Genomic DNA, 27,277 nt, shown 5'->3' on the forward strand with positions numbered 1-27,277 from the left:
ACTTACTTCGGACGCCTGCGACGACAAGGAAGATGAAGAGGAGGAAGAAGAAGAGCTGCGAGAACTAGAGCTCGCGGAGGACCCCGATACTGACTGCACCACCTCACCTGATGCTGTCGACTGTTCCGACATGGAATCCTCTGGCGCGTCAACCTCGACGTCTTCATCCATGAAGCCTGCCATCCCTTCGTCCTCGTGTTCTACAAAAGACAAAGAAGAGGGGGACCCGGCTCGCACTCGCGGCGCATGCCGAGCCCCACGAGCGGGGGGCCCTGCGCCCGCGCGCCCCTGCCCATCCCGTCCTTGCCCTAGCTCCAATTCCGCAGCGGCTGCTCCAAGCTCCTGGCAGGCGCGGGCCACCCGCTGCGCTGCTGAGGCTCCCCGCCTGCCGAACCCGCCTGCCTCCGCAGACGCGCCGGAACTTGCCGCCGCCCTCGGGGAGGCCACCGCGGCAAGCGGCCCCAACGCCTCCACCACTGTGGCCAGGGCCGACGCCAGTGCCCCGGGAGGGTTCCGACCGCCGCGAAAACCGGTAACGGACCCCGAAGGACCCCCGGCCAGCGCCCGGGCGCAATCCCGCGCCCGCCGCCCGATGGTCGTGCTCCCGGCACCCGACGTCCGCCGCCCAGGCGGGAAAGCGGGGGCACCCCTGTCGGAACCCCCACTCTCCCCATCAGAAAACGCCTCCTCCCCTTGGAACTCAGAGTTATCCCCCGAACCTGGGGAGGAGCCGCCATCCTGCCACGCAGCGAGTGCTGCGGCCCTCCGGCCGCTGACCCATTCCCTGTCGCCCCTCCTCCCCCGGAAGCCACTGTATTCTGGCTCCGGTGAAGTATTTTGGGTAGACAGGGAGGGCCGCGGTGCTGCTGCGCGCGGTCCCGCGCGCACAGCACCGCCCGCGGTGGGTACGCGCGTACGCCGTGTACGCGCCCCAGCACCGCTCACTGAAAGGACTTCTTGCCCCTGCCTTGGTCTCTCCTGCCCAGCGCTGCCTTCAACTGACATGCGCTGCACCCCCCTGTCCGTCCCCCTCCCCCGGCCCCTGCTAGCCCCCGGCTGCTGGGGAGCTATGAGAGGGGACAGAAGCGCTGGTGATGTCCCTGCGCGCCCCCGTGCGCGGTTGCGGCCACTTGCGGTGAGCGCGGGCGCGCGCGCACCTCGTGCGCGCGTCCCACTGCCGCCCGCCGTGACTATCCCAGCCGCCGCATCCACTGCTGCCGCCGCGCGAGGCTCAGATACAGGCCCCGCGCGGCGAACAGGCGACCTCTGTCCGGCCCTCTCCCCCTGCCCGGCACTTCCACCCGGCCGCGGCAAGGGTGGGAGACAGAGGCCGGGTCTGCCCGCATCACCTGGCGCCCGCCGTGGCGCGCGTGCGCGCCCGCGGGCGCCCGACGCCGATACTGCCTCCGCTGCACCCGGAGGCGAAGGCCGAAGCCCGTCAACCCCCGGGCGGCCTGGACGGACCTCCGGCGCCCCCCGCCGCCCGTAACTAGCCGGCAACGCCTGCCCGGCCTCAAGCGGCGAGGCCGATCCGGCCCGCCGAGTCGCTCTCCTGCCCGCGCCCGTGGAGGCTCTGGGGGACGGAGCCCCGTCCCCCAGGCCAACTACCCCTTCCCCTGGCTCAGCTCCACCGCTAGAACCGCGGTATCGAGCTGGAGGCCCAGCGGAACGGTGAGGGCGGGCAGACATGCTGACACTGAAGGATGGCACAGGCAGGGGGGACACAGCAGAATTGCACCCAAAATTACCACAAAATATGTGTGGACAATATTAATGTCTGCACAGCAGTATGCTGACACTGAAGGATGGCACTGGCAGGGGGGAACACAGCAGAATTGCACCCAAAATTACCACAAAATATGTGTGGACAATATTAATGTCTGCACAGCAGTACTCACCAAGGCAAAATACCCACAAGAGAGATCTAAAATGGCCTCACCTTTCTTATATATCACAAACCCTCCCCTTCAAAAAAGGCTGTACTTTCCTCACAGCTAGGTCCACCCCTCACCAGATGTTTAACTCTTTCCTTTCCTATGCAGTCAATTCTCTCTCCCAATGACTTGATTGAGACACAATTTTTGTATTGCGGCGCATACCACCTCACTGTCCGGAAGAGAAGCTGGTAAGGCCGATTTTAAAAATCGGCGAGGGGGAACGTCTTGAAACTCCAGTTTGTACCCCTGGGACACTATTTCTAAAACCCATGGGTCCAGGGATGAATGAGCCCAGAACTGACTGAAGACCTGAGACGTGCCCCCACCGGTGCGGACTACCGCAGAGGAGCCCCAGCGTCATGCAGTGGATTTGGCAGAAGCCGGGGAGGACTTCTGCTCCTGGGAACCGGCCATGGCCGGTGATCATTTACCTTTTCCCATTCCTCTAGTAGCAAGGAAGGAAGACCCTCGGCCTTTTCTGTATTTATTGGGCCGAAAGGACTGCATCTGATAGTGGTGTGCTTTCTTTTGTGGTGCAGGCACATAAGGTAAAAATGATGACTTACCCGCGGTAGCCGTAGATACCAACTCAGTGAGGCCGTCACCAAACAATACACCACCTTTATATGGTAAAGACTCCATAGCTTTCTTAGAGTCAGCATCAGCATTCTATTGATGAATCCACAATGCTCTCCTAGCTGAGACTGCCATGGCCCTTGATCCCAAGAGGTCAATATCCCTCGCAGCTTCCTTTAGGTAGACTGCAGCGTCCCTGATATAACCTGGTGTCAAAAGAATGCTATCCCTATCCAGGGTATCTATTTAAAATGACAAGTTATCTGCCCATCTTTCGATAGCACTACTCACCCACGCAGATGCAATGGCTGGTCTGAGTAGCATACCCGTGGTGATATAAATGGATTTCAATGTATTTTCCTGCCTACGATCCACAGGATCCTTTAGGGCTTCCATGTCAGGGGACGGAAGAGCCACCTTTTTGGACAGCCGTGATAGAGCTTTGTCCACAATGGGGGGTGACTCCCATTTTTCCCTATCCCCAGAGGGAAACGGATACGCCACTGGAATCCTTTTGGGAATCTGAAACTTTTTGTCAGGATTTTCCCAAACCTTGTCACAAATCGTGTTCAGTTCATGAGAGGGAGGAAACGTTACCTCAGGTTTCTTTCCTTTATACATACAGACCCTAGTATCGGGAACAGTAGGGTCCTCAGTGATATGTAATACTTCTTTTATAGCCACAATCATGTACTGAATGCTCTTTGCCAATTTTGGATCTAATCTGGCATCACTATAGTCGACACTTGAGTCAGTGTCCGTGTCGGTATCCGTGTCTGCCAGCTGGGTAAATGAACGTTTTTGTGACCCCGAGGGGGTCTGGACTTGTAACAACACATCCTCTACGGATTTCTTCCATGCCTGGTTCTGAGACTCAGATTTATCCAATCTCTTATTTATCAGAGCCACATTAGCATTCAGAGCACTCAAAACATTCACCCAATCAGGTGTCGGCGGTGCCGACAGAGTCACTCCCACAGCCGTTTGTGTCCCTAACATCGTCTCCTCCTGGGAAGAGCCTTCAGCCTCAGACATGCCGACACACGTGCACGCAGCACACACAGACACCCTGAGCATATAGGGGACAGACCCACAATAAAGCCTGTTAGAGAGACGCAGAGGGAGATTGCCAGCTCACACCCCAGCGCTTAAACCCGGTTCTGAAACAGTTACAGAATGTACTAGACCTGCAGCGCTTTTATAATAACTTACATTGCACCAAAATTCTCTGTGCCCCCCCCCGTTTTGTACCCTGTTACTTGTACAGCAGTGTGAGGAAGGACCAGCGTCTCTGCAGCTTCTGTGAAGAGAAAATGGCGCTGATGTGAGCTGTGAGGACTAAGCCCCTCCCCCAGAATGGCGCGCTTCAGCCCCGCTATTTTTCCAAAATCTTTATACTGGCGGGGGTTTGGACAGAGGTTTGGCACCCTGTCCCCTCTTGCCAGTCACTTTTTTAGAGGTTAATATGCTGCCCAGGGCAACCCCCCCCCCGCGCCCTGCACCCTGTAGTGCCGCTGAGTACGGGAGCATGGCGCGCAGCGCGGCCGCTGTGCGGTGCCTCTGAAGCCGTCACTGAAGTCTTCTGTCTTCTTCTACTCACCTGTCTTCTGACTTCTGGCTCTGCAAGGGGGGTGACGGCGGGCTCTGGGAACGAGCATCTAGGCGTACCTAGGGATCAGACCCTCTGGAGCTAATGGTGTCCTGTAGCCAAGAAGCAGAGCCTTGAAACTCACAGAAGTAGGTCTGACTTCTCTCCCCTAAGTCCCACGAAGCAGGGAGACTGTTGCCAGCAGTTCTCCCTGAAAATAAAAAAACCTAACATAAAGTATTTTCAGAGAAACTCAGTAGAGCTCCTCAGAGTGCATCCAGTCTCACTGGGCACAGATTCTAAACTGGAGTCTGGAAGAGGGGCATAGAGGGAGGAGCCAGTTCACACCCCTTTGAAAGTCTTAAAGTGCCCATGTCTCCTGCGGATCCCGTCTATACCCCATGGTTCTTGAAGTGACCCCAGCATCCTCTAGGACGTATGAGAAAACACCCTGACATTTTCACCACCGTAGCTGAAACACCCTGACACTGTCACCACCGGAGCTAAAACACCCTGACATTGTCACCAGCTGCGCGAAAACACCCTGACACTTTCACCACTGGAGCTAAAACACCCTGACACTGTCACACTGGAGCTAAAACACCCTGACACTGTCACCACCGGAGCTAAAACACCCTGACAATGTCACCACTGGAGCTAAAACACCCTGACATTGTCACCAGCTGCGCGAAAACACTCTGACACTGTCACCACTGGAGCTAAAACACCCTGACATTTTCACCACCGGAGCTAAAACACCCTGACACTGTCACCACCGGAGCTAAAACACCCTGACACTGTCACCACTGGAGCTAAAACACCCTGACACTGTCACCACTGGAGCTAAAACACCCTGACACTGTCACCACCGGAGCTAAAACACCCTGACACTGTAACCACCGGAGCTAAATCACCCTGACACTGTCACCACCGGAGCTAAAACACCCTGACACTGTCACCAGCGGAGCTAAAACACCCTGACACTGTAACCACCGGAGCTAAATCACCCTGACACTGTCACCACCGGAGCTAAAACACCCTGACACTGTCACCACTGGAGCTAAAACACCCTGACACTGTAACCACCGGAGCTAAATCACCCTGACACTGTCACCACTGGAGCTAAAACATCCTGACACTGTCACCACCGGAGCTAAAACACCCTGACACTGTCACCACCGGAGCTAAAAGACCCTGACACTGTCACCACCGGAGCTAAATCACCCTGACACTGTCACCACCGGAGCTAAAACACCCTGACACTGTCACACTGGAGCTAAAACACCCTGACACTGTCACACTGGAGCTAAAACACCCTGACACTGTCACACTGGAGCTAAAAGACCCTGACACTGTCACCACCGGAGCTAAAACACCCTGACACTGTCACCACCGGAGCTAAAACACCCTGACACTGTCACACTGGAGCTAAAACACCCTGACACTGTCACACTGGAGCTAAAACACCCTGACACTGTCACACTGGAGCTAAAAGACCCTGACACTGTCACCACCGGAGCTAAAACACCCTGACACTGTCAACCACCGGAGCTAAAACATCCTAATACTGTCACCAGCGGAGCTAAAACACCCTGACACTGTCACCACCGGAGCTAAAACATCCTAATACTGTCACCAGCAGAGCTAAAACACCCTGTAACTGTCACCACCGGAGCTAAAACATCCTAATACTGTCACCAGCAGAGCTAAAACACCCTGTAACTGTCACCACCGGAGCTAAAACATCCTAATACTGTCACCACCGGAGCTAAAACACCCTGACACTGTCACCACCGGAGCTAAAACATCCTAATACTGTCACCAGCGGAGCTAAAAGACCCTGACACTGTCACCACCGGAGCTAAAACACACTGATACTGTCACCACCGGAGCTAAAACACCCTGACACTGTCACCACCGGAGCCAAAACACCCTGACACTGTCACCACCGGAGCTAATACACCCTGACACTGTCACCAGCGGAGCTAAAACACACTGATACTGTCACCACCGGAGCTAAAACACCCTGACACTGTCACCACCGGAGCCAAAACACCCTGACACTGTCACCAGCGGAGCTAAAACACACTGATACTGTCACCACCGGAGCTAAAACACCCTGACACTGTCACCAGCGGAGCTAAAAGACCCTGACACTGTCACCACCGGAGCTAAAACACCCTGACACTGTCACCACCGGAGCTAATACACCCTGACACTGTCACCAGCGGAGCTAAAAGACCCTGACACTGTCACCACCGGAGCTAAGACACCCTGACACTGTCACCACCGGAGCTAAAACACCCTGACACTGTCACCACCGGAGCTAATACACCCTGACACTGTCACCAGCGGAGCTAAAAGACCCTGACACTGTCACCACCGGAGCTAAGACACCCTGACACTGTCACCACCGGAGCTAAAACACCCTGACACTGTCACCACCGGAGCTAATACACCCTGACACTGTCACCAGCGGAGCTAAAACACCCTGACACTGTCACCACCGGAGCTAAAACACCCTGACACTGTCACCACCGGAGCTAAGACACCCTGACACTGTCACCACCGGAGCTAAAACACCCTGACTGTCACCACCGGAGCTAAAACACCCTGACTGTCACCACCGGAGCTAAAACACCTTGACACTGTCACCAGCGGAGCTAAAACACCCTGACACTGTCACCAGCGGAGCTAAAAGACCCTGACACTGTCACCACCGGAGCTAAAACACCCTGACACTGTCACCACCGGAGCTAAAAGACCCTGACACTGTCACCACCGGAGCTAAAAGACCCTGACACTGTCACCACCGGAGCTAAAACATCCTAATACTGTCACCAGCGGAGCTAAAAGACCCTGACACTGTCACCACCGGAGCTAAAACACCCTGACACTGTCACCAGCGGAGCTAAAAGACCCTGACACTGTCACCACCGGAGCTAAAAGACCCTGACACTGTCACCACCGGAGCTTAAACATCCTGACACTGTCACCACCGGAGCTAAAACACCCTGACACTGTCACCAGCGGAGCTAAAAGACCCTGACACTGTCACCAACGGAGCTAAAACACCCTGACACTGTCACCAGCGGAGCTAAAAGACCAGGACACTGTCACCACCGGAGCTAAAAGACCCTGACACTGTCACCACCGGAGCTAAAACATCCTGACACTGTCACCACCGGAGCTAAAACACCCTGACACTGTCACCACCGGAGCTAAAACACCCTGACACTGTCACCAGCGGAGCTAAAAGACCCTGACACTGTCACCACCGGAGCTAAAACACCCTGACACTGTCACCACCGGAGCTAAAAGACCCTGACACTGTCACCACCGGAGCTAAAAGACCCTGACACTGTCACCACCGGAGCTAAAACATCCTAATACTGTCACCAGCGGAGCTAAAAGACCCTGACACTGTCACCACCGGAGCTAAAACACCCTGACACTGTCACCAGCGGAGCTAAAAGACCCTGACACTGTCACCACCGGAGCTAAAAGACCCTGACACTGTCACCACCGGAGCTAAAACATCCTGACACTGTCACCACCGGAGCTAAAACACCCTGACACTGTCACCAGCGGAGCTAAAACACACTGATACTGTCACCACTGGAGCTAAAACACCCTGACACTGTCACCACCGGAGCTAAAACACCCTGACTGTCACCACCGGAGCTAAAACATCCTAATACTGTCACCAGCGGAGCTAAAACATCCTGACACTGTCACCACCGGAGCTAATACACCCTGACACTGTCACCACCGGAGCTAAAACACCCTGACACTGTCACCAGCGGAGCTAAAACATCCTGACACTGTCACCACTGGAGCTAATACACCCTGACACTGTCACCAGCGGAGCTAAAACACCCTGACACTGTCACCAGCGGAGCTAAAACACCCTGACACTGTCACCAGCGGAGCTAAAACACCCTGACACTGTCACCACCGGAGCTAAAACACCCTGACACTGTCACCACCGGAGCTAAAACACCCTGACACTGTCACCACTGGAGCAAAAAGACCCTGACACTGTCACCACCGGAGCTAAAACACCCTGACACTGTCACCACCGGAGCTAATACACCCTGACACTGTCACCAGCGGAGCTAAAACATCCTAATACTGTCACCACCGGAGCTAAAACACCCTGACACTGTCACACTGGAGCTAAAACACCCTGACACTGTCACCACCGGAGCTAAAACACCCTGACACTGTCACCACCGGAGCTAAAACATCCTAATACTGTCACCACCGGAGCTAAAACACCCTGACACTGTCACCACCGGAGCTAAAACACCCTGACACTGTCACCACCGGAGCTAAAACACCCTGACTGTCACCACCGGAGCTAAAACATCCTAATACTGTCACCAGCGGAGCTAAAACACCCTGACACTGTCACACTGGAGCTAAAACACCCTGACACTGTCACCACTGGAGCTAAAACACCCTGACACTGTCACCACCGGAGCTAAAACACCCTGACACTGTCACCAGCGGAGCTAAAACATCCTGACACTGTCACCACCGGAGCTAAAACACCCTGACACTGTCACCAGCGGAGCTAAAACACCCTGACACTGTCACCACCGGAGCTAAAACACCCTGACTGTCACCACCGGAGCTAAAACATCCTAATACTGTCACCACCGGAGCTAAAACACCCTGACCTTGGTACTTACCTTGCACTTACCCAGTATGGTTCCAAGACTCCATGCATGAGCCGTTAAAAAGGGGACGTGGCTCTGTGGGAAGGGGTGTGGCTTCGCAGGAAGAGATGTGGCCTGACCCCCGTTTTCGTCACTCTGGGGGACCAGGAGATACTGGGCTGCCCCTGGATATTGTCTACCTGCAGTGACGGCTCCTACACTGTTACAGGAGCCAAGCGCTGCACCTAATATTACAGTGCAGCGCCCGGCTCTTGTCCCTGAAGAGTCGTCATTTTGGTGTCACCCGTCGGCGGGTTGACACCCAGGAGCGCCCCATACTCCCCTCGTGATGACAGATCATTTATGGTGGCTTTTCACTAGTGGCAGCTGCATAGCATCATCCAGAGATGGCTATATCAATCGCATTTGTGTGCAGGCCCCATTGACATCTACACACTAAGGGGGGAAATCAATCCCAGGCGAAGGGAGCGAATTGCAGTTGCCACGGCGTTTACACGCTGGAAACTGCACATTTTCTCACACTCTTCGCCAGGTCAGTGGAGTGCCCGGTCGCACAAAAAATGCTTACTACCCGCAGCGGGATCTCATGCGAGATCCCGCTGCGCAGATTCGGCCGTGAGACGGGATTCGCCAGCAATTGAATTACCCCCTTTACTAAGAGGAACAATGTTTTAGGCTTCCTCCAGCTAAAATGCTGAACCAAAGCCTTGCTTCGTTTAGTAGATTGTTGTATCTCCACAACAGACACAATAGAAATAGGTCATAGGGTAAGATCCTGCTCTCCCCCATGTATCATTTATATTCGGAATAATTCATGCATATGGCGTTAATAAACTCAGCTACGCATGCGATAAGTGGCGGGATGTATCACAAGAAATATGCGATATATGATTCATTGCGAATATAAAAGCAAAGCGCTGTCCTTCCGATAAGAGCTGTTCTTTGCGTCGCGACCCCTACAGCCTATGCGCGGGTGTCGGCTTACGCGGGTGCAAGCTGCAGCGAAGGACAGAGGGGAATTCTGTGTAAAGAAGCCTATAGGCTAATATAGGTAACGCCATCTATAGATCGCGTTACCTATCGGGTATAAGCTCCGGACAGCAAAAGTTTCTGGAGCTTGTACCCAAGAGGCAACGCCATTTTGATACATATGGGAAATACGGGAAACCTCCGAAATGTGCCGTTTTTCCGTTTTGACGGCAGTTCACCATTAGTACATCCCACCCATAGTGAGGTCCACGCAGTCTCTGTGTGAATTACACTGTACGGACAATTGTTGACTTATAAATGTAACACAGCGGTCTGGGGGCCAGGACTGTAGGGTAGGGACGAGACAGGAAAGAATAACTAAGCCAATTGTTAATCTAGAAGAAAAGAATGAGCGTGTTTCACTATTATGAATAGTTTCTGGATGGGGCGTAAGCCACGGAATACTGGGAGGGGTTGTCATTGGCCGCTGAGGGTGGTGGTCCCCAGAGAACCATAATGTACGTGACTTCTAACTGCCACATTTTTTATCATGTGACCAATCATCGCACATGGCTATAACTCCTGAGGTTCTATCATTATAATGAAATAGTGGCACCTGGTATCTATTTCCCACAATGCTCTGGTGCTCGGCGATGAAGCAGCAACAACCGGCCACAGAGGTGGGATGGGGCTTGGTACCATTGTTGCCCAGGCCATTGGGAAGCACAAGTGGCAGCACCTCTGCTTTTCCTACCGCGCCTCCACATCTCCTACAACTATGGCGTAACTCCCATAGCCGCCATCTTTACACCGCCAACATGTAGCAGTGCTACCAGTCAGCCGCCAGGCCTTACTACAGACACCCCGCACTTACCTGGAGCTGATCCTGCTTATTTTTGGCCACGGTATCTTATTTGGCTTTCCCTCGACAGTCGTAACTTGAGTCGCGTTACTTTTTATACAAGCGTATACAGTGCAGACTTTGACCTAAAGAGAATTGAGCAATACGTCATTACAAACTGCACATATTAAAGTCATATTACCCAGTCTTATCCTGACACTCTCTATGTATTACGCTAGCCATGTCTTATCCTGACACTCTCTATGTATTACACTAGCCATGTCTTATCCTGACACTCTCTATGTATTACACTAGCTATGTCTTCCTGATACTCTCTATGTATTACACTAGCCATGTCTTCTCCTGACACTCTCTATGCATTACACTAGCCATGTCTTATCCTGACACTCTCTATGTATTACACTAGCCATGTCTTATCCTGACATTCTCTATGTATTACGCTAGCCATGTCTTATCCTGACACTCTCTATGTATTACACTAGCCATGTCTTATCCTGACACTCTCTATGTATTACGCTAGCCATGTCTTTCTGACACTCTCTATGTATTACACTAGCCATGTCTTATCCTGACACTCTCTATGTATTACACTAGCCATGTCTTATCCTGACACTCTCTATGTATTACACTAGCCATGTCTTCCTGATACTCTCTATGTATTACACTAGCCATGTCTTATCCTGACACTCTCTATGTATTACACTAGCCATGTCTTATCCTGACACTCTCTATGTATTACACTAGCCATGTCTTATCCTGACACTCTCTATGTATTACACAAGCCATGTCTTATCCTGACACTCTCTATGTATTACGCTAGCCATGTCTTATCCTGACACTCTCTATGTATTACACTAGCCATGTCTTTCTGACACTCTCTATGTATTACACTAGCCATGTCTTCCTGACACTCTCTATGTATTACGCTAGACATGTCTTATCCTGACACTCTCTATGTATTACACTAGCCATGTCTTATCCTGACACTCTCTATGTATTACACTAGCCATGTCTTATCCTGACACTCTCTATGTATTACGCTAGCCATGTCTTATCCTGACACTCTCTATGTATTACACTAGCCATGTCTTATCCTGACACTCTCTATGTATTACGCTAGCCATGTCTTCCTGACACTCTCTACTTATTACGCTAGCCATGTCTTCCTGACACTCTCTATGTATTACACTAGCCATATCTTATCCTGACACTCTCTATGTATTACACTAGCCATATCTTCCTGATACTCTCTATGTATTACACTAGCCATGTCTTCCTGATACTCTCTATGTATTACGCTAGGCATGTCTTCCTGATACTCTCTATGTATTACACTAGCCATGTCTTATCCTGACACTCTCTATGTATTACACTAGCCATGTCTTCCTGATACTCTCTATGTATTACGCTAGGCATGTCTTCCTGATACTCTCTATGTATTACACTAGCCATGTCTTCCTGACACTCTCTATGTATTACACTAGCCATGTCTTCCTGACACTCTCTATGTATTACACTAGCCATGTCTTATCCTGACACTCTCTATGTATTACACTAGCCATGTCTTCCTGACACTCTCTATGTATTACACTAGCCATGTCTTATCCTGACACTCTCTATGTATTACAGTAGCCATGTCTTATCCTGACACTCTCTATGTATTACACTAGCCATGTCTTCCTGATACTCTCTATGTATTACACTAGCCATGTCTTATCCTGACACTCTCTATGTATTACACTAGCCATGTCTTCTCCTGACACTCTCTATGTATTACACTAGCCATGTCTAATGCTGACACTCTCTATGTATTACACTAGCCATGTCTAATGCTGACACTCTCTATGTATTACACTAGCCATGTCTAATGCTGACACTCTCTATGTATTATGCTCGCCATGTCTTCTCCTGACACTCTCTATGTATTACACTAGCCATGTCTAATGCTGACACTCTCTATGTATTACACTAGCCATGTCTTCCTGATACTCTCTATGTATTACACTAGCCATGTCTTCCTGATACTCTCTATGTATTACACTAGCCATGTCTTATCCTGACACTCTCTATGTATTACACTAGCCATGTCTTATCCTGACACTCTCTATGTATTACGCTAGGCATGTCTTCCTGATACTCTCTATGTATTACACTAGCCATGTCTTATCCTGACACTCTCTATGTATTATACTAGCCATGTCTTATCCTGACACTCTCTATGTATTACGCTAGGCATGTCTTCCTGATACTCTCTATGTATTACACTAACCATGTCTTATCCTGACACTCTCTATGTATTACACTAGCCATGTCTTCCTGACACTCTCTATGTATTACACTAGCCATGTCTTATCCTGACACTCTCTATGTATTACACTAGCTATGTCTTCCTGACACTCTCTATGTATTACGCTAGCCATGTCTTATCCTGACACTCTCTATGTATTACATTAGCCATGTCTTCCTGATACTCTCTATGTATTACACTAGCCATGTCTTATCCTGACACTCTCTATGTATTACACTAGCTATGTCTTCCTGACACTCTCTATGTATTACGCTAGCCATGTCTTATCCTGACACTCTCTATGTATTACACTAGCCATGTCTTATCCTGACACTCTCTATGTATTACACTAGCTATGTCTTCCTGACACTCTCTATGTATTACGCTAGCCATGTCTTATCCTGACACTCTCTATGTATTACACTAGCCATGTCTTCCTGATACTCTCTATGTATTACACTAGCCATGTCTTATCTTCACACTCTCTATGTATTACACTAGCCATGTCTTATTCAGGAACTATGCATTACACTAGCCATGTCTAATCCTGACACTCTCTATGTATTACACTAGCCATGTCTTCCTGACACTCTCTATGTATTACACTAGCCATGTCTTATCTTCACACTCTCTATGTATTACACTAGCCATGTCTTATTCAGGAACTATGTATTACACTAGCCATGTCTTATTCAGGAACTATGTATTACACTAGCCATGTCTAATCCTGACACTATGTATTACACTAGCCATATCTTATTCAGGCACTCTCTATGTATTACTCTAGCCATGTCTTCCTGACACCCTCTAAGTATTACGCTAGTCTCTATGTATTACACTAGCCATGTCTTATTAAGGCACTCTCTATGTATTACGCTAGTCATGTCTTCCTGACACTCTCTATGTATTACGCTAGTCATGTCTTCCTGACACTCTCTATGTATTACACTAGCCATGTCTTATCCTGACACTCTCTATGTATTACACTAGCCATGTCTTATCCTGACACTCTCTATGTATTACGCTAGCCATGTCTTATCCTGACACTCTCTATGTATTACACTAGCCATGTCTTCCTGACACTCTCTATGTATTACGCTAGCCATGACTTCCTGACACTCTCTATATATTACACTAGCCATGTCTTCCTTACACTCTCTATGTATTACGCTAGCCATGTCTTACTGACACTCTCTATGTATTACGCTACTCATGCCATCCTGACACTCTATGTATTACGCTAGCCATGTCTTCCTGACACTCTCTATGTATTATGCTAGGCATGTCTTCCTGACACTCTCTACGTATTACGCAAGCCATGTCTTATCCTGACACTCTCTATGTATTACGCTAGCCATGTCTTCCTGACACTCTCTATGTATTACGCTAGGAATGTCTTATCCTGACACTCTCTAAGTATTACACTAGCCATGTCTTCCTGACACTCTCTATGTATTACGCTAGGCATGTCTTCCTGAGACTCTCTAAGTATTACGCTAGCCATGTCTTCCTGACAATCTCTATGTATTAAGCTAGTCATGTCTTACTGACAATCTCTATGTATTAGGCTAGTCATGTATTCCTGACACTCTCTACATATTATGCTAGTTATGTCTTCCTAATACTCTCTGTGTATTACGCTAGTCATGTCTTCCTGTCACTCTCTATGTATCACGCTAGCCATGTCTTATTCAGACACTCTCTATGTATCACGCTAGCCATGTCTTCCTGACACTTTCTATGTATTACATTAGCCATGTCTTCTTATCACTCTCTATGTATTACGCTAGCCATCTCATCCTGACACTCTCTATATATTATGCTAGCCATGTCTTATCCTGACACTCTCTATTTATTACACTAGCCATGTCTTCCTGACACTCTCTACGTATTACGCAAGCCAAGTTTTATCCTGACACTCTCTATGTATTACGCTAGCCATGTCTTATCCTAACACCCTCTACGTATCACGCTAGCCATGTCTTATCCAGACACTCTCTATGTATTATGCTAGCCACGTCTTATCCAGACACTCTCTCTACGTATTACACTAGTCATGTCTTCCTGACACTCCCTATGTATTACGCTAGCCATGTCTTATCCTGACACTCTCTACTTATTACGCTAGCCATGTCTTCCTGACACTCTCTATGTATCACGCTAGCCATGTCTTATCCAGACACTCTCTATGTATCACGCTAGCCATGTCTTCCTGACACTTTCTATGTATTACACTAGCCATGTCTTCTTATCACTCTCTATGTATTACGCTAGCCATCTCTTCCTGACACTCTCTATATATTATGCTAGCCACGTCTTATCCAGACACTCTCTCTACGTATTACACTAGTCATGTCTTCCTGACACTCTCTATGTATTACGCTAGTCATATCTTATTCTGACACTCTCTATGTATTACGCTAGACATGTCTTCCTGACACTCTCTACGTATTACTCTAGGCAAGTTTTATCCTGACACTCTCTATGTATTACGCTAGCCATGTCTTATCCTAACACCCTCAACGTATCACGCTAGCCATATCTTATCCAGACACTCTCTATGTATTATGCTAGCCACGTCTTATCCAGACACTCTCTCTACGTATTACACTAGTCATGTCTTCCTGACACTCTCTATGTATTACGCTAGCCATGACTTACTGACACTCTCTATGTATTACGCTAGACATGTCTTCCTGACACTCTCTATGTATTACACTAGCCATGTCTTATCCTGACACTCTCTATGTATTACACTAGCCATGTCTTCTCCTGACACTCTCTATGTATTACACTAGCCATGTCTAATGCTGACACTCTCTATGTATTATGCTCGCCATGTCTTCCTGATACTCTCTATGTATTACACTAGCCATATCTTCCTGATACTCTCTATGTATTACACTAGCCATGTCTTCCTGATACTCTCTATGTATTACACTAGCCATGTCTTCCTGACACTCTCTATGTATTACACTAGCCATGTCTTATCCTGACACTCTCTATGTATTACACTAGCCATGTCTTCTTATCACTCTCTATGTATTACACTAGCAATTTCTTCCTGATACTCTCTATGTATTACACTAGCCATGTCTTCCTGATACTCTCTATGTATTACACTAGCCATGTCTTCCTGATACTCTCTATGTATTACACTAGCCATGTCTTATCCTGACACTCTCTATGTATTACACTAGCAATTTCTTCCTGATACTCTCTATGTATTACACTAGCCATGTCTTCCTGATACTCTCTATGTATTACACTAGCCATGTCTTCCTGATACTCTCTATGTATTACACTAGCCATGTCTTATCCTGACACTCTCTATGTATTACACTAGCCATGTCTTATCCTGACACTCTCTATGTATTATGCTCGCCATGTCTTCCTGATACTCTCTATGTATTACACTAGCCATGTCTTCCTGATACTCTCTATGTATTATGCTCGCCATGTCTTATCCTGACACTATGTATTACGCTAGTCATGTCTTCCTGACACTCTCTATGTATTACGCTAGTCATGTCTCCCTGCCATTTCTACGTATTACGCTAGTCATGTCTTCCTGACACTCTCTATGTATTACGCGAGCAATGTCTTATCCTGACACTCTCTATGTATTACGCAAGGCATATCTTCCTGACACTCTCTACGTATTACGCAAGCCATGTCTTCCTGATACTCTCTATGTATTATGCTCGCCATGTCTTATCCTGACACTATGTATTACGCTAGTCATGTCTTCCTGACACTCTCTATGTATTACACTAGCCATGTCTTCCTGATACTCTCTATGTATTACACTAGCCATGTCTTCCTGATACTCTCTATGTATTACACTAGCCATGTCTTATCCTGACACTCTCTATGTATTACACTAGCCATGTCTTATCCTGACACTCTCTATGTATTACACTAGCCATTTCTTATCCTGACACTCTCTATGTATTACACTAGCCATGTCTTCCTGATACTCTCTATGTATTACACTAGCCATTTCTTCCTGACACTCTCTATGTATTACGCTAGCCATGTCTTCCTGATACTCTCTATGTATTACACTAGCCATGTCTTATCCTGACACTCTCTATGTATTACACTAGCCATGTCTTCCTGACATTCTCTATGTATTACGCTAGGCATGTCTTCCTGACACACTCTATGTATTACGCTAGTTATATCTTTCTAAAACTTTCTGTGTATTACGCTAGCCATTTCTTATCCTGACACTCTCTATGTATCACGCTAGCCTTGTCTTATCCTGCCACTCTTTATGTATTACGCCAGGCATGTTTTCCTGACACTCTCTATGTATTACACTAGCCATGTCTTGCTGACACTCTTTATGTATTACGCTAGGCATGTCTTCCTGACACTCTCTATGTATTACGCTAGTCATGTCTCCCTGCCATTTCTACGTATTACGCTAGTCATGTCTTCCTGACACTCTCTATGTATTACGCGAGCAATGTCTTATCCTGACACTCTCTATGTATTACGCAAGGCATATCTTCCTGACACTCTCTACGTATTACGCAAGCCATGTCTTCCTGACACTCTCTATGTATTACGCTAGCCATGTCTTCCTGACACTCTCTCTGTATTACGCTAGGCATGTCTTCCTGACAATCTCTATGTATTAAGCTAGTCATGTCTTACTGACAATCTCTATGTATTACGCTAGTCATGTATTCCTGACACTCTCTACGTATTATGCTAGTTATGTCTTCCTAAAACTCTGTGTATTACGCTAGTCATGTCTTCCTGTCAATCTCTATGTATTACGCTAGCCATGTCTTATCCTGACACTATGTATTACGCTAGTCATGTCTTCCTGACACTCTCTATGTATTACACTAGCCATGTCTTCCTGACACTCTCTATGTATTACACTAGCCATGTCTTCCTGACACTCTCTATGTATTACGCTAGTCATGTCTTCCTGACACTCTCTATGTATTACACTAGCCATGTCTTCCTGACACTCTCTATGTATTACACTAGCCATGTCTTCCTGACACTCTCTATGTATTAAGCTAGTCATGTCTTACTGACAATCTCTATGTATTACGGTAGTTATGTCTTCCTGACACTCTTTACGTATTACGCCAGTTATGTCTTCCTAAAACTTTCTGTGTATTACGCTAGTCATGTCTTCCTGTCACTCTCTCTGTATTTTGTTCGTCATGTCTTCCTGACACTCTCTATGTATTACGCTAGTCATATCTTCCTGACACTATGTATTACACTAGCCATGTCTTCCTGACAGTTTTCTTTCATTTATATAAACCCGCTGGTGATTTAGGTTTAGCTGTATGGTAACAAATACTGTAATAAACATATGATTACTAGCTCAGATACCGACCATAAAAAAGTTTTTGCAGTATCACATCTCAAGGCCGCTAAAGCTTATTCAAACATGGATGCATTGTGTAGAAATTCTTAAAGTAAAACTTCCTGCAACAGTGTGACCGGCATTACTGAGACAATAAAGTGAAATTGTGACTTTTTCAAATATGTTTAACAAAATAAATACAAATTAGATGACTCTCTAGAAAGGAATACATTTTTTTAATTAGATTTTGTGTTGCTTCTCGTTACTGTGCATGGCTGTATATTTTTTTTATTTTTTATAAGACGTACAGTACCGTTTTTAGCCATGCAGGTATCACTGTTGTCACCGGTGTTGGCTGCCTTACAGCTGTACACATGGGAAGCCAACTCATCCATTTATGTATCTAAACCCCAAACTAATCAGTAACTACGGCGGTCATTCCGAGTTGATCGCTCGCTAGCTAGTTTTAGCAGCCGTGCAAACGCTATGCCGCCGCCCACTGGGAGTGTATTTTAGCTTAGCAAAAGTGCGAACGGTTGTATCGCAGAGCGACTACAAAAATGTTTTGTGTAGTTTCAGAGTAGCTCAAAACCTACTCAGCGCTTGCGATCACTTCAGACTATTCAGTTCCGGATCTGACGTCACAAACCCGCCCAGCCGCGCCTGCGTTTTTCCTGGCACGCCTGCGTATTTCCGCACACTCTCTGAAAACGGTCAGTTGCCACCCAGAAACGCCCTCTTCATGTCAATCACTCTGCGACAACCAGTGCGACTGAAATGCATCGCTAGACCCTGTGCAAAACTACATTGTTCATTGTGCCCGTACGTCGTGCATGCGCATTGCGCCGCATACGCATGCGCAGAACTGCCGATTTTTAGCCTGAACGCTGCGCTGCGAACAAATTCAACTAGCGATCAACTCGGAATGACCCCTAATATACAGTAGGTGCACATTTGTGTCAGGCTAATATATCTAAACATTTCCGGGTCATTGTAATACATTTCAGAAGGTGCGTAGGATACACTTATAGATGTTTCTGCTGTATCAGCGGTATTTCTAGTTTGATGTGTAATAGCGGGCGCGTCTGTTGCGTCTAAATTAAATGGTATACAACGCAGGCGCAAGAGGTGCTTCTATAAGTGCCTGTGGCGTGTGCCTGGCATAAACCAGACGCATAGGTCACTGCAGCCGTCAGAACGCGCCTCGTGCTCTGCGTGTGGGGGACATGCACTAATTTTGCATGCACCTTCTTTATTTATGTACATTTTGCAACAAATTCTGCAACTGCCCCTTAGTGTCATGAAAGGGGGCGCATAACATAAAAGTTTGTGAGTCTCTGATCTAGTGGAAACTGCACAATTATTACTGCAAACGCTACGCATGCGAGGGGTTACTGCACATCTGCCTTTTGTTAGTAAATAGCCCCCAGCAATAAGGAAACACACTTCATACTGTACATTATTTGTTTTTCTTTCCAACAAACCTGCACGTTGTAGACAGTGTATGGAGCCAGACCTCCCAGCAGGAGCTGATGGGGTGTGTTCCCCTCCGTCTCGTAGCGCTTATCATTCACATAGATGGAATACTCTGTGACAACGCCATTTGGATTTGAAGGGGGCGTCCAGATGACTCGTGCAGCTGTACTGTTGATTGCCACAACCTCTGGAGGTAGCACACCCTGAGGCTCTGGAATTAATAGAGGGATCTCAGAACACTCCAGCTGTCTACGTGACAGACCAAGTTCAACAAAATGCATATTAGGATTTCAGCTTAAAAACATCAAGAAAAAAAACAAACATTTAGCCGCTCAGTGATGAAGCCATCACAGCCGGCAGTGGCCAGCAAATTGCCTTATTATGCTCTCAGTTAGATACTACCGGGCGACTGCTAATATGTTTTATATAAGCAGCGTTGTGTTCATCTGCTGCGATGGCGTGACCAGTCAAAGATAATTTGAGTTATCTACACTTCTGCATCAGAATGAAATTAAACGATCAATCTCCGTATTGATACAGTCAGATCCTGATCAGCATTAGGTGGGCACGCACAGCGGTTATATCGTGGTAATGGCGAAGCGGAATTGCGGGTGACCTCGAGAACATTATATGCTTCACCCTGTAAATTACATCAAGCAATAGCCTGGCATTATCGTTAAGTAAATGATCTAAAATGTTGATTATCCCGCAGTAGTTAATATAGAGATCTAATTTAAAAATAAAATTCCTGGAGCTTAAATGACACAGTTACTCAGGGATGGCGGGCATAGCTACGCAAAATGTTTCTTTATCATGTCACACGGCTTTATATTAATTGTTTTTTCATAAACAAAAAAAAAATAAGGTGGTAACCTTTGCAATCAGGGAGGAAATTAAAATCCTTTCTTACGGAGCTTTTTTAATGACCTGGAACACCAGCTTGGGAGGTAATGATATCATACTGTTTATAATGAGTTTCATAAAGTCAAATTAGACGGACAGTTCTGCTTGTGCTCACATGTAAAGAGGAACTAAACGTAACAAATTATTTTTAAAGGGACATTTTCCATTTTGGAAGCGTCCAGAGAAAAATGAGTACCCCACCTCCCCGCGTGTGAGGTTTAGAGGCGGAACGTTTATAAAGAATACAGGTGGGTGATGTAATGGAGGCAGGACCTCACGGAGACTCTGGAGGTCACATCTACCATTCGTGGAGGCCTAGTTTATATATAGTCCAGGGTAGTGACGCACTATGTGAAAATGTCCATTGCTGCGCTCACTGCCATCGTCAGTCACTTACAGTATGTAGGCACGGGTGTCCGCCCAGCTCTGTTTTATCTGAAAACCTATATATTATTATTAGACAGAAATGTATCACGGTTGGAATTTTCAAGAACACTCAATGCAAATAACCATCTCCTGCAACCAATAATGACATTACACAGAGCCGCTATGACACACTGTAAGCAAGAAAGAGAAAACGCGCCTTCTGTCAGAAGTACCGGAAAACAAACGCCATCATATTACAGTTTCCTTAACCAATAATACATATAATACATTACAAACATTACACAACAGGAGCAGTATTCCCGATATTATCAGATTATTGCTACTTTGTGGGAGTACATCATGGCACTTCCAATCTGCCCTATTTCTCATGTGTATCGCACCTCACCAGTACAAGTGATTATACTAAATGTGGTAAAAGTACAGGAAAACTGGAGGCTAAAAATACATAACTACAGCGCACATCACCTTCCGTGCATCATATTCCTAGCTCAAGTGCCGGAATCTGCCATGGCTTCCCTTTTCTGAGCCTGTTTTTGGTGCTTTTATAGTTTTTTTAGTTTCATGCACTTGGGTGAGAGAGCACAGTCCTGGCTTTATATGCAAAACAAATAAGACGGGTCCTCTGCACAAGTTACTCATTATTATACACTGTACAGTGACCTACGTACGTACGTACGTACGTACATAGATAGATAGATAGATAGATAGATAGATAGATAGATAGATAGATAGATAGATCTATATATATATACAGGGATGCAATCAATTTGCTGGCGGTCGGAATCCCGATAGCCAAAACTGACAGCCGGAATCCCAGCGCACAGGGACTATTTCCACTCGTGGGTGTGGCAAGCGCAGCAGGCCCGCAAGGGGATCTTGTTGACAGCCGGCATCCCGGCTGCTGGTAAATAGTATGTATTCCTATATACGTACACAAACATACGTCAGGGGACGTGAAGACAGCAGACCAGGACCTATGATCATTGGGTAAGGATGCCAACTTACACCTCCATCAGCAGTGGTACAGTGGCAGAGGTCACTGCAGTGTTAGCTGGGCCTGTACCCTTGGGCCCCGGGGCAATTGCTGTGGGCCCTATCCGTTACATAGGATTGGTGCTGCTTGTTTGGTCAGTGGTGGTCAGCATTGCCGCACAGTTATAAGGCATGTTATTCATTTAATAAATGACGGTACTCTGTAAAGGGTGTTTTTTTTGCCCCAAGTGTCCCATATATCAGCTGCTGACAGCGAGACTTGTTCCTGTCTCAGCAGCTGAACCTGCAGCAGAATTCCTGAGCAGGTCTGACACAGTCGCCCACGGGCCTGACACGCTGGCAGGACGCCGCCTCACAGAGCAAATCTTTACACAAATGATAATTGTTCCTGAATTTGACCGTTTATTGACAGTCATATTGCTCCAGAGCACATCGGAGAGTAAGTTCAGGCACGGCTAATATTCACCATTACAGAGTTCTGCTCTTGTCTCTCTAGGCCTTTTATTGATCCCCCTTCCACAGGCAACCATGCACTTAAGCATTTTAACATTGTAGACCATTTGTTTAATAAAATGACATTTTATAACAGAAGGCTGACTGGCTTCAACCTTGCAAAATCAATCCATTTAGTTCTCAGATTTGGGAAAGTGCTGCAGTTGTCAGTCCTCACCTCCATCCAGGGTGGTCACGTGGACCCAGCCGCCGCTTATACTGTGGGGGCCGTTGGAGACCTCCAGGTAGAGCCGGTGCTTTGTGTTGGGATGTAAGCCGCCGATCTCTGCATGGGTGACATCCGCCGGGAATGTCAGCGACTTGTTATATTTGGCTGATTTCAGTACGACGGTATAATGGTCCACATCACCTTGTAGGTCCTGCACAGCTTGAAAGAAACACATTTTCCATTATTAGTTATGTAAGGTTTAGATGGAGGCGCACTTTCCTAACAGAAATAAATATTAAGTAGCAATTGCCCTTTCTGGAAGATTGGTCTCTTGCACAGGGAAAGAATGTGTTGTCTGTCCTTCAAAACGTCATTTGGTTCTGATGTTGTAAGTTTGCAAAACTATGCCGGAGAAAGCCAATGGGTAACCCCCCACAAACCTGCCCCTTACTACTTACCTGCAATACCCGGCCTGCAGTAGGGAGACATGAAGCAGATGCACCCTCTCACCCCTAATCTGCTACTGATCCGATCGTCTTATAGCGAGATATCATCAGTGTCCTCTAATAATGCTACAGACGCAGGAAAGGAGCCTTCTCATAGTCATACAGGATAAACCCACCCAGAGAGACAGACAGAAACATGGGGGGCTGATCATCCCGTAGTCAGTCTGTCATCACTGGTTTTATCTCCACGTATGGGCAGCACGGATGGTGTAGTGGTTAGCATTACTGCCTCACAGCACTGATTCCCATCACGGCCCTAAATGTGTGGAGTTTGTATATTCTCCCCGTGCTCCCCATTATCGTATATAATGTACAGTAATGGGCCTCCCCGGTGTTGGACTAGGGCATGAAGGGCCCACCGGGGGAATGCAGTGTCAGGGGCCATGCTGTGTAGCCAGTCACCATAGCATGGATGGTGTAGTGGTTAGCATTACTGCCTCACAGCACTGAGATCATGGGTTCCATTCCCACCATGGCCCTAACTGTGTGGAGTTTGTATATTCTCCCCGTGCTTGCGTGGGTTTACTTTGTGATAATAGTAAGTGAAGGATCTGCCTTCCGGACAACCGACTGACTGAACAATATGGTAAGTATTCCACACAGAGTACACAGGAAGCAGGAGTGACGTCAATGTCAGCGGCTCCTGAGTCGGCGTATGTTACAGTCGGCGGATCGCCCATACACACAGGCAGATGTAAAGGTATATCTACATGATACAGTATATTGTCATATGCTGCATTGCTTGCCATGGTGGTATGTCGGTGAATGACGATGTCCTCAGGCATATCAGCTGTACATTAGGGCCTATGCTGTACGGTATTGTATATTTCTTATTAAAACTTTTTTCATTTATATGTGGCATTATTATATTTTTTACCCAAACATTCTGAATAGATATATTTGCACCCACAACATACTGAATAGTGCACAATTATGTGCTGTAGCTAAAACAATGATGAAGCACCTACTGGGTCTGGACCATGAAGCCTCGATGGCGGTGTGGCTGACAGCGTGGGCGGTGAGATGACTTCCTCTTACAGGCGCTCCCGGAAGTGTTGTTGCAATCACGTCTGTACCAGGCGTATGTCCCACCGCATTGTGTACAATCAGTCTGTACTCATAGGATGTGTACCTTAGAGATAATAAGATTTTACTCACCGGTAAATCTATTTCTCGTAGTCCGTAGTGGATGCTGGGTACTCCGTAAGGACCATGGGGAATAGACGGGCTCCGCAGGAGACTGGGCACTTCTTTAAAGAAAAGATTAGGTACTACATCTGGTGTGCACTGGCTCCTCCCTCTATGCCCCTCCTCCAGACCTCAGTTAGGGAAACTGTGCCTGGAAGAGCTGACATTACAAGGAAAGGATTTGGAATCCAGGGTAAGACTCATACCAGCCACACCAATCACACCGTACAACTCGTGATAACTATACCCAGTTAACAGTATGAACAACAACTGAGCCTCATTAAACTGATGGCTCAGAACAAAAAACCCTATAGTTAAGCAATAACTATATACAAGTATTGCAGAATTCCGCACTTGGGACGGGCTCCCAGCATCCACTACGGACTATGAGAAATAGATTTACCGGTGAGTAAAATCTTATTTTCTCTGACGTCCTAGTGGATGCTGGGTACTCCGTAAGGACCATGGGGATTATACCAAAGCTCCCAAACGGGCGGGAGAGTGCGGATGACTCTGCAGCACCGAATGAGCAAACTCAAGGTCCTTCTCAGCCAGGGTATCAAACTTGTTAAATTTTGCAAACGTGTTTGATCCCGACCAGGTAGCAGCTCGGCAAAGTTGTAAAGCCGAGACCCCTCGGGCAGCCGCCCAAGAAGAGCCCACCTTCCTCGTGGAATGGGCTTTGACTGATTTAGGATGCGGCAGTCCAGCCGCAGAATGTGCAAGTTGAATCGTGCTACAGATCCAGCGAGCAATAGTCTGCTTAGAAGCAGGAGCACCCAGCTTGTTGGGTGCATGCAGGATAAACAGCGAGTCAGTTTTTCTGACTCTAGCCGTCCTGGAAACATAGATTTTCAGGGCCCGGACTACATCCAGTAACTTGGAAGCCTCCAAGTCCCGAGTAGCCGCAGGCACCACAATAGGTTGGTTCAAAAAATGAAACGCTGATACCACCTTAGGGAGAAATTGGGGACGAGTCCTCAATTCTGCCCTGTCCATATGGAAGATCAGATAGGGGCTTTTACATGACAAAGCCACCAATTCTAACACACGCCTAGCCGAAGCCAAGGCCAAAAGCATGACCACTTTCCACGTGAGATATTTCAACTCCACGGTCTGAAGTGGCTCAAACCAATGTGATTTTAGGAAATCCAACACAACGTTGAGATCCCAAGGTGCCACTGGAGGCACAAAAGGGGGCTGAATATGCAGCACCCCCTTAACAAACGTCTGAACCTCAGGCATTGAAGCCAGTTCTTTTTGAAGAAAATAGACAGGGCCGAAATCTGGACTTTAATGGATCCCAATTTTAGGCCCATAGTCACTCCTGACTGTAGGAAGTGCAGAAATCGACCCAGCTGAAATTCTTCTGTTGGGGCCTTCATAGCCTCACACCAAGCAACATATTTTCGTCATATGCGGTGATAATGTTTTGCTGTCACATCCTTCCTAGCTTTTATCAGCGTAGGAATGACTTCAACCGGAATGCCCTTTTCCATCAGGATCCGGCGTTCAACCGCCATGCCGTCAAACGCAGCCGCGGTAAGTCTTGGAACAGACAGGGCCCCTGCTGTAGCAGGTCCTGTCGGAGCGGCAGAGGCCAAGGGTCCTCTGAGATCATTTCTTGTAGTTCCGGGTACTTCTTGGCCAATCCGGAACGATGAGTATAGTTCTTACCCCTCTCTTTCTTATTATCCTCAGTACCTTTGGTATGAGAGGAAGAGGTGGGAACACATAAACCGACTGGTAAACCCACGGTGTCACTAGAGCGTCCACAGCTATCGCCTGAGGGTCCCTTGACCTGGCGCAATATCTTTTTAGCTTTTTGTTGAGGCGGGACGCCATCATGTCCACCTGTGGCCTTTCCCAACGATTTACAATCAGCTGGAAGACTTCTGGATGAAGTCCCCACTCTCCCGGGTGGAGGTCGTGCCTGCTGAGGAAGTCTGCTCCCCAGTTGTCCACTCCCAGAATGAACACTGCTGACAGTGCTATCACGTGATTTTCCGCCCATCGGAGAATCCTTGTGGCTTCTGCCATCGCCATCCTGCTTCTTGTGCCGCCCTGTCGGTTTACATGGGCGACCGCCGTGATGTTGTCTGACTGAATCAGCACCGGCTGGTTTTGAAGCAGGGGTTTTGCCTGACTTAGGGCATTGTAAATGGCCCTTAGTTCCAGAATATTTATGTGTAGGGAAGCCTCCTGACTCGACCATTGTCCTTGGAAGTTTCTTCCCTGAGTGACTGCCCCCCAACCTCGGAGGCTTGCATCCGTGGTCACCAGGACCCAGTCCTGTATGCCGAATCTGCGGCCCTCGAGAAGATGAGTACTCTGCAGCCACCACAGCAGAGACACCCTGGCCCTCGGGGACAGGGTGATCAGCCGATGCATCTGAAGATGCGATCCGGACCACTTGTCTAACAGATCCCACTGAAAGATCCTTGCATGGAACCTGCCGAATGGAATTGCCTCGTAAGAAGCTACCATCTTTCCCAGGACTCGCGTGCAGTGATGCACCGACACCTGTTTTGGTTTTAGGAGGTCTCTGACCAGAGATGACAACTCCTTGGCCTTCTCCTCCGGGAGAAACACCTTCTTCTGTTCTGTGTCCAGAATCATACCCAGGAACAGCAGACGCGTCGTAGGAACCAGCTGCGACTTTGGGATATTCAGAATCCAGCCGTGCTGTTGTAGCACTTCCTGAGATAGTGCTACTCTGACCAACAACTGCTCCCTGGACCACGCCTTTATATGGAGATCGTCCAAGTACGGGATAATTATAACTCCCTTCTTCCGAAGGAGTATCATCATTTCGGCCATTACTTTGGTAAATACCCTCGGTGCCGTGGACAGACCAAACGGCAACGTCTGGAATTGGTAATGGCAGTCCTGTACCACAAAATGGAGGTACACCTGGT

At 47.8% G+C, this 27,277-nt stretch overlaps 1 protein-coding gene across 1 annotated transcript in view; it reads right to left on the bottom strand.

Annotated features, from left to right (window-relative positions):
- USH2A (usherin) overlaps positions 1-27,277 on the bottom strand; it is a 1,656,840-nt gene that overhangs the window by 433,231 nt on the left and 1,196,332 nt on the right. Inside the window, exons 46-49 of the mRNA XM_063919430.1 lie at positions 24,140-24,303; positions 22,675-22,884; positions 19,730-19,932; positions 10,630-10,742 (exon numbers count right to left, since the gene is read on the bottom strand). Of these exons, the coding sequence (XP_063775500.1) occupies positions 10,630-10,742; positions 19,730-19,932; positions 22,675-22,884; positions 24,140-24,303 (690 nt within the window). The remainder of the gene's footprint in view (positions 1-10,629; positions 10,743-19,729; positions 19,933-22,674; positions 22,885-24,139; positions 24,304-27,277) is intronic.

Source organism: Pseudophryne corroboree, chromosome 4 (genome assembly GCF_028390025.1).
Source record: "Pseudophryne corroboree isolate aPseCor3 chromosome 4, aPseCor3.hap2, whole genome shotgun sequence".
Lineage (NCBI taxonomy): Eukaryota > Metazoa > Chordata > Amphibia > Anura > Myobatrachidae > Pseudophryne > Pseudophryne corroboree.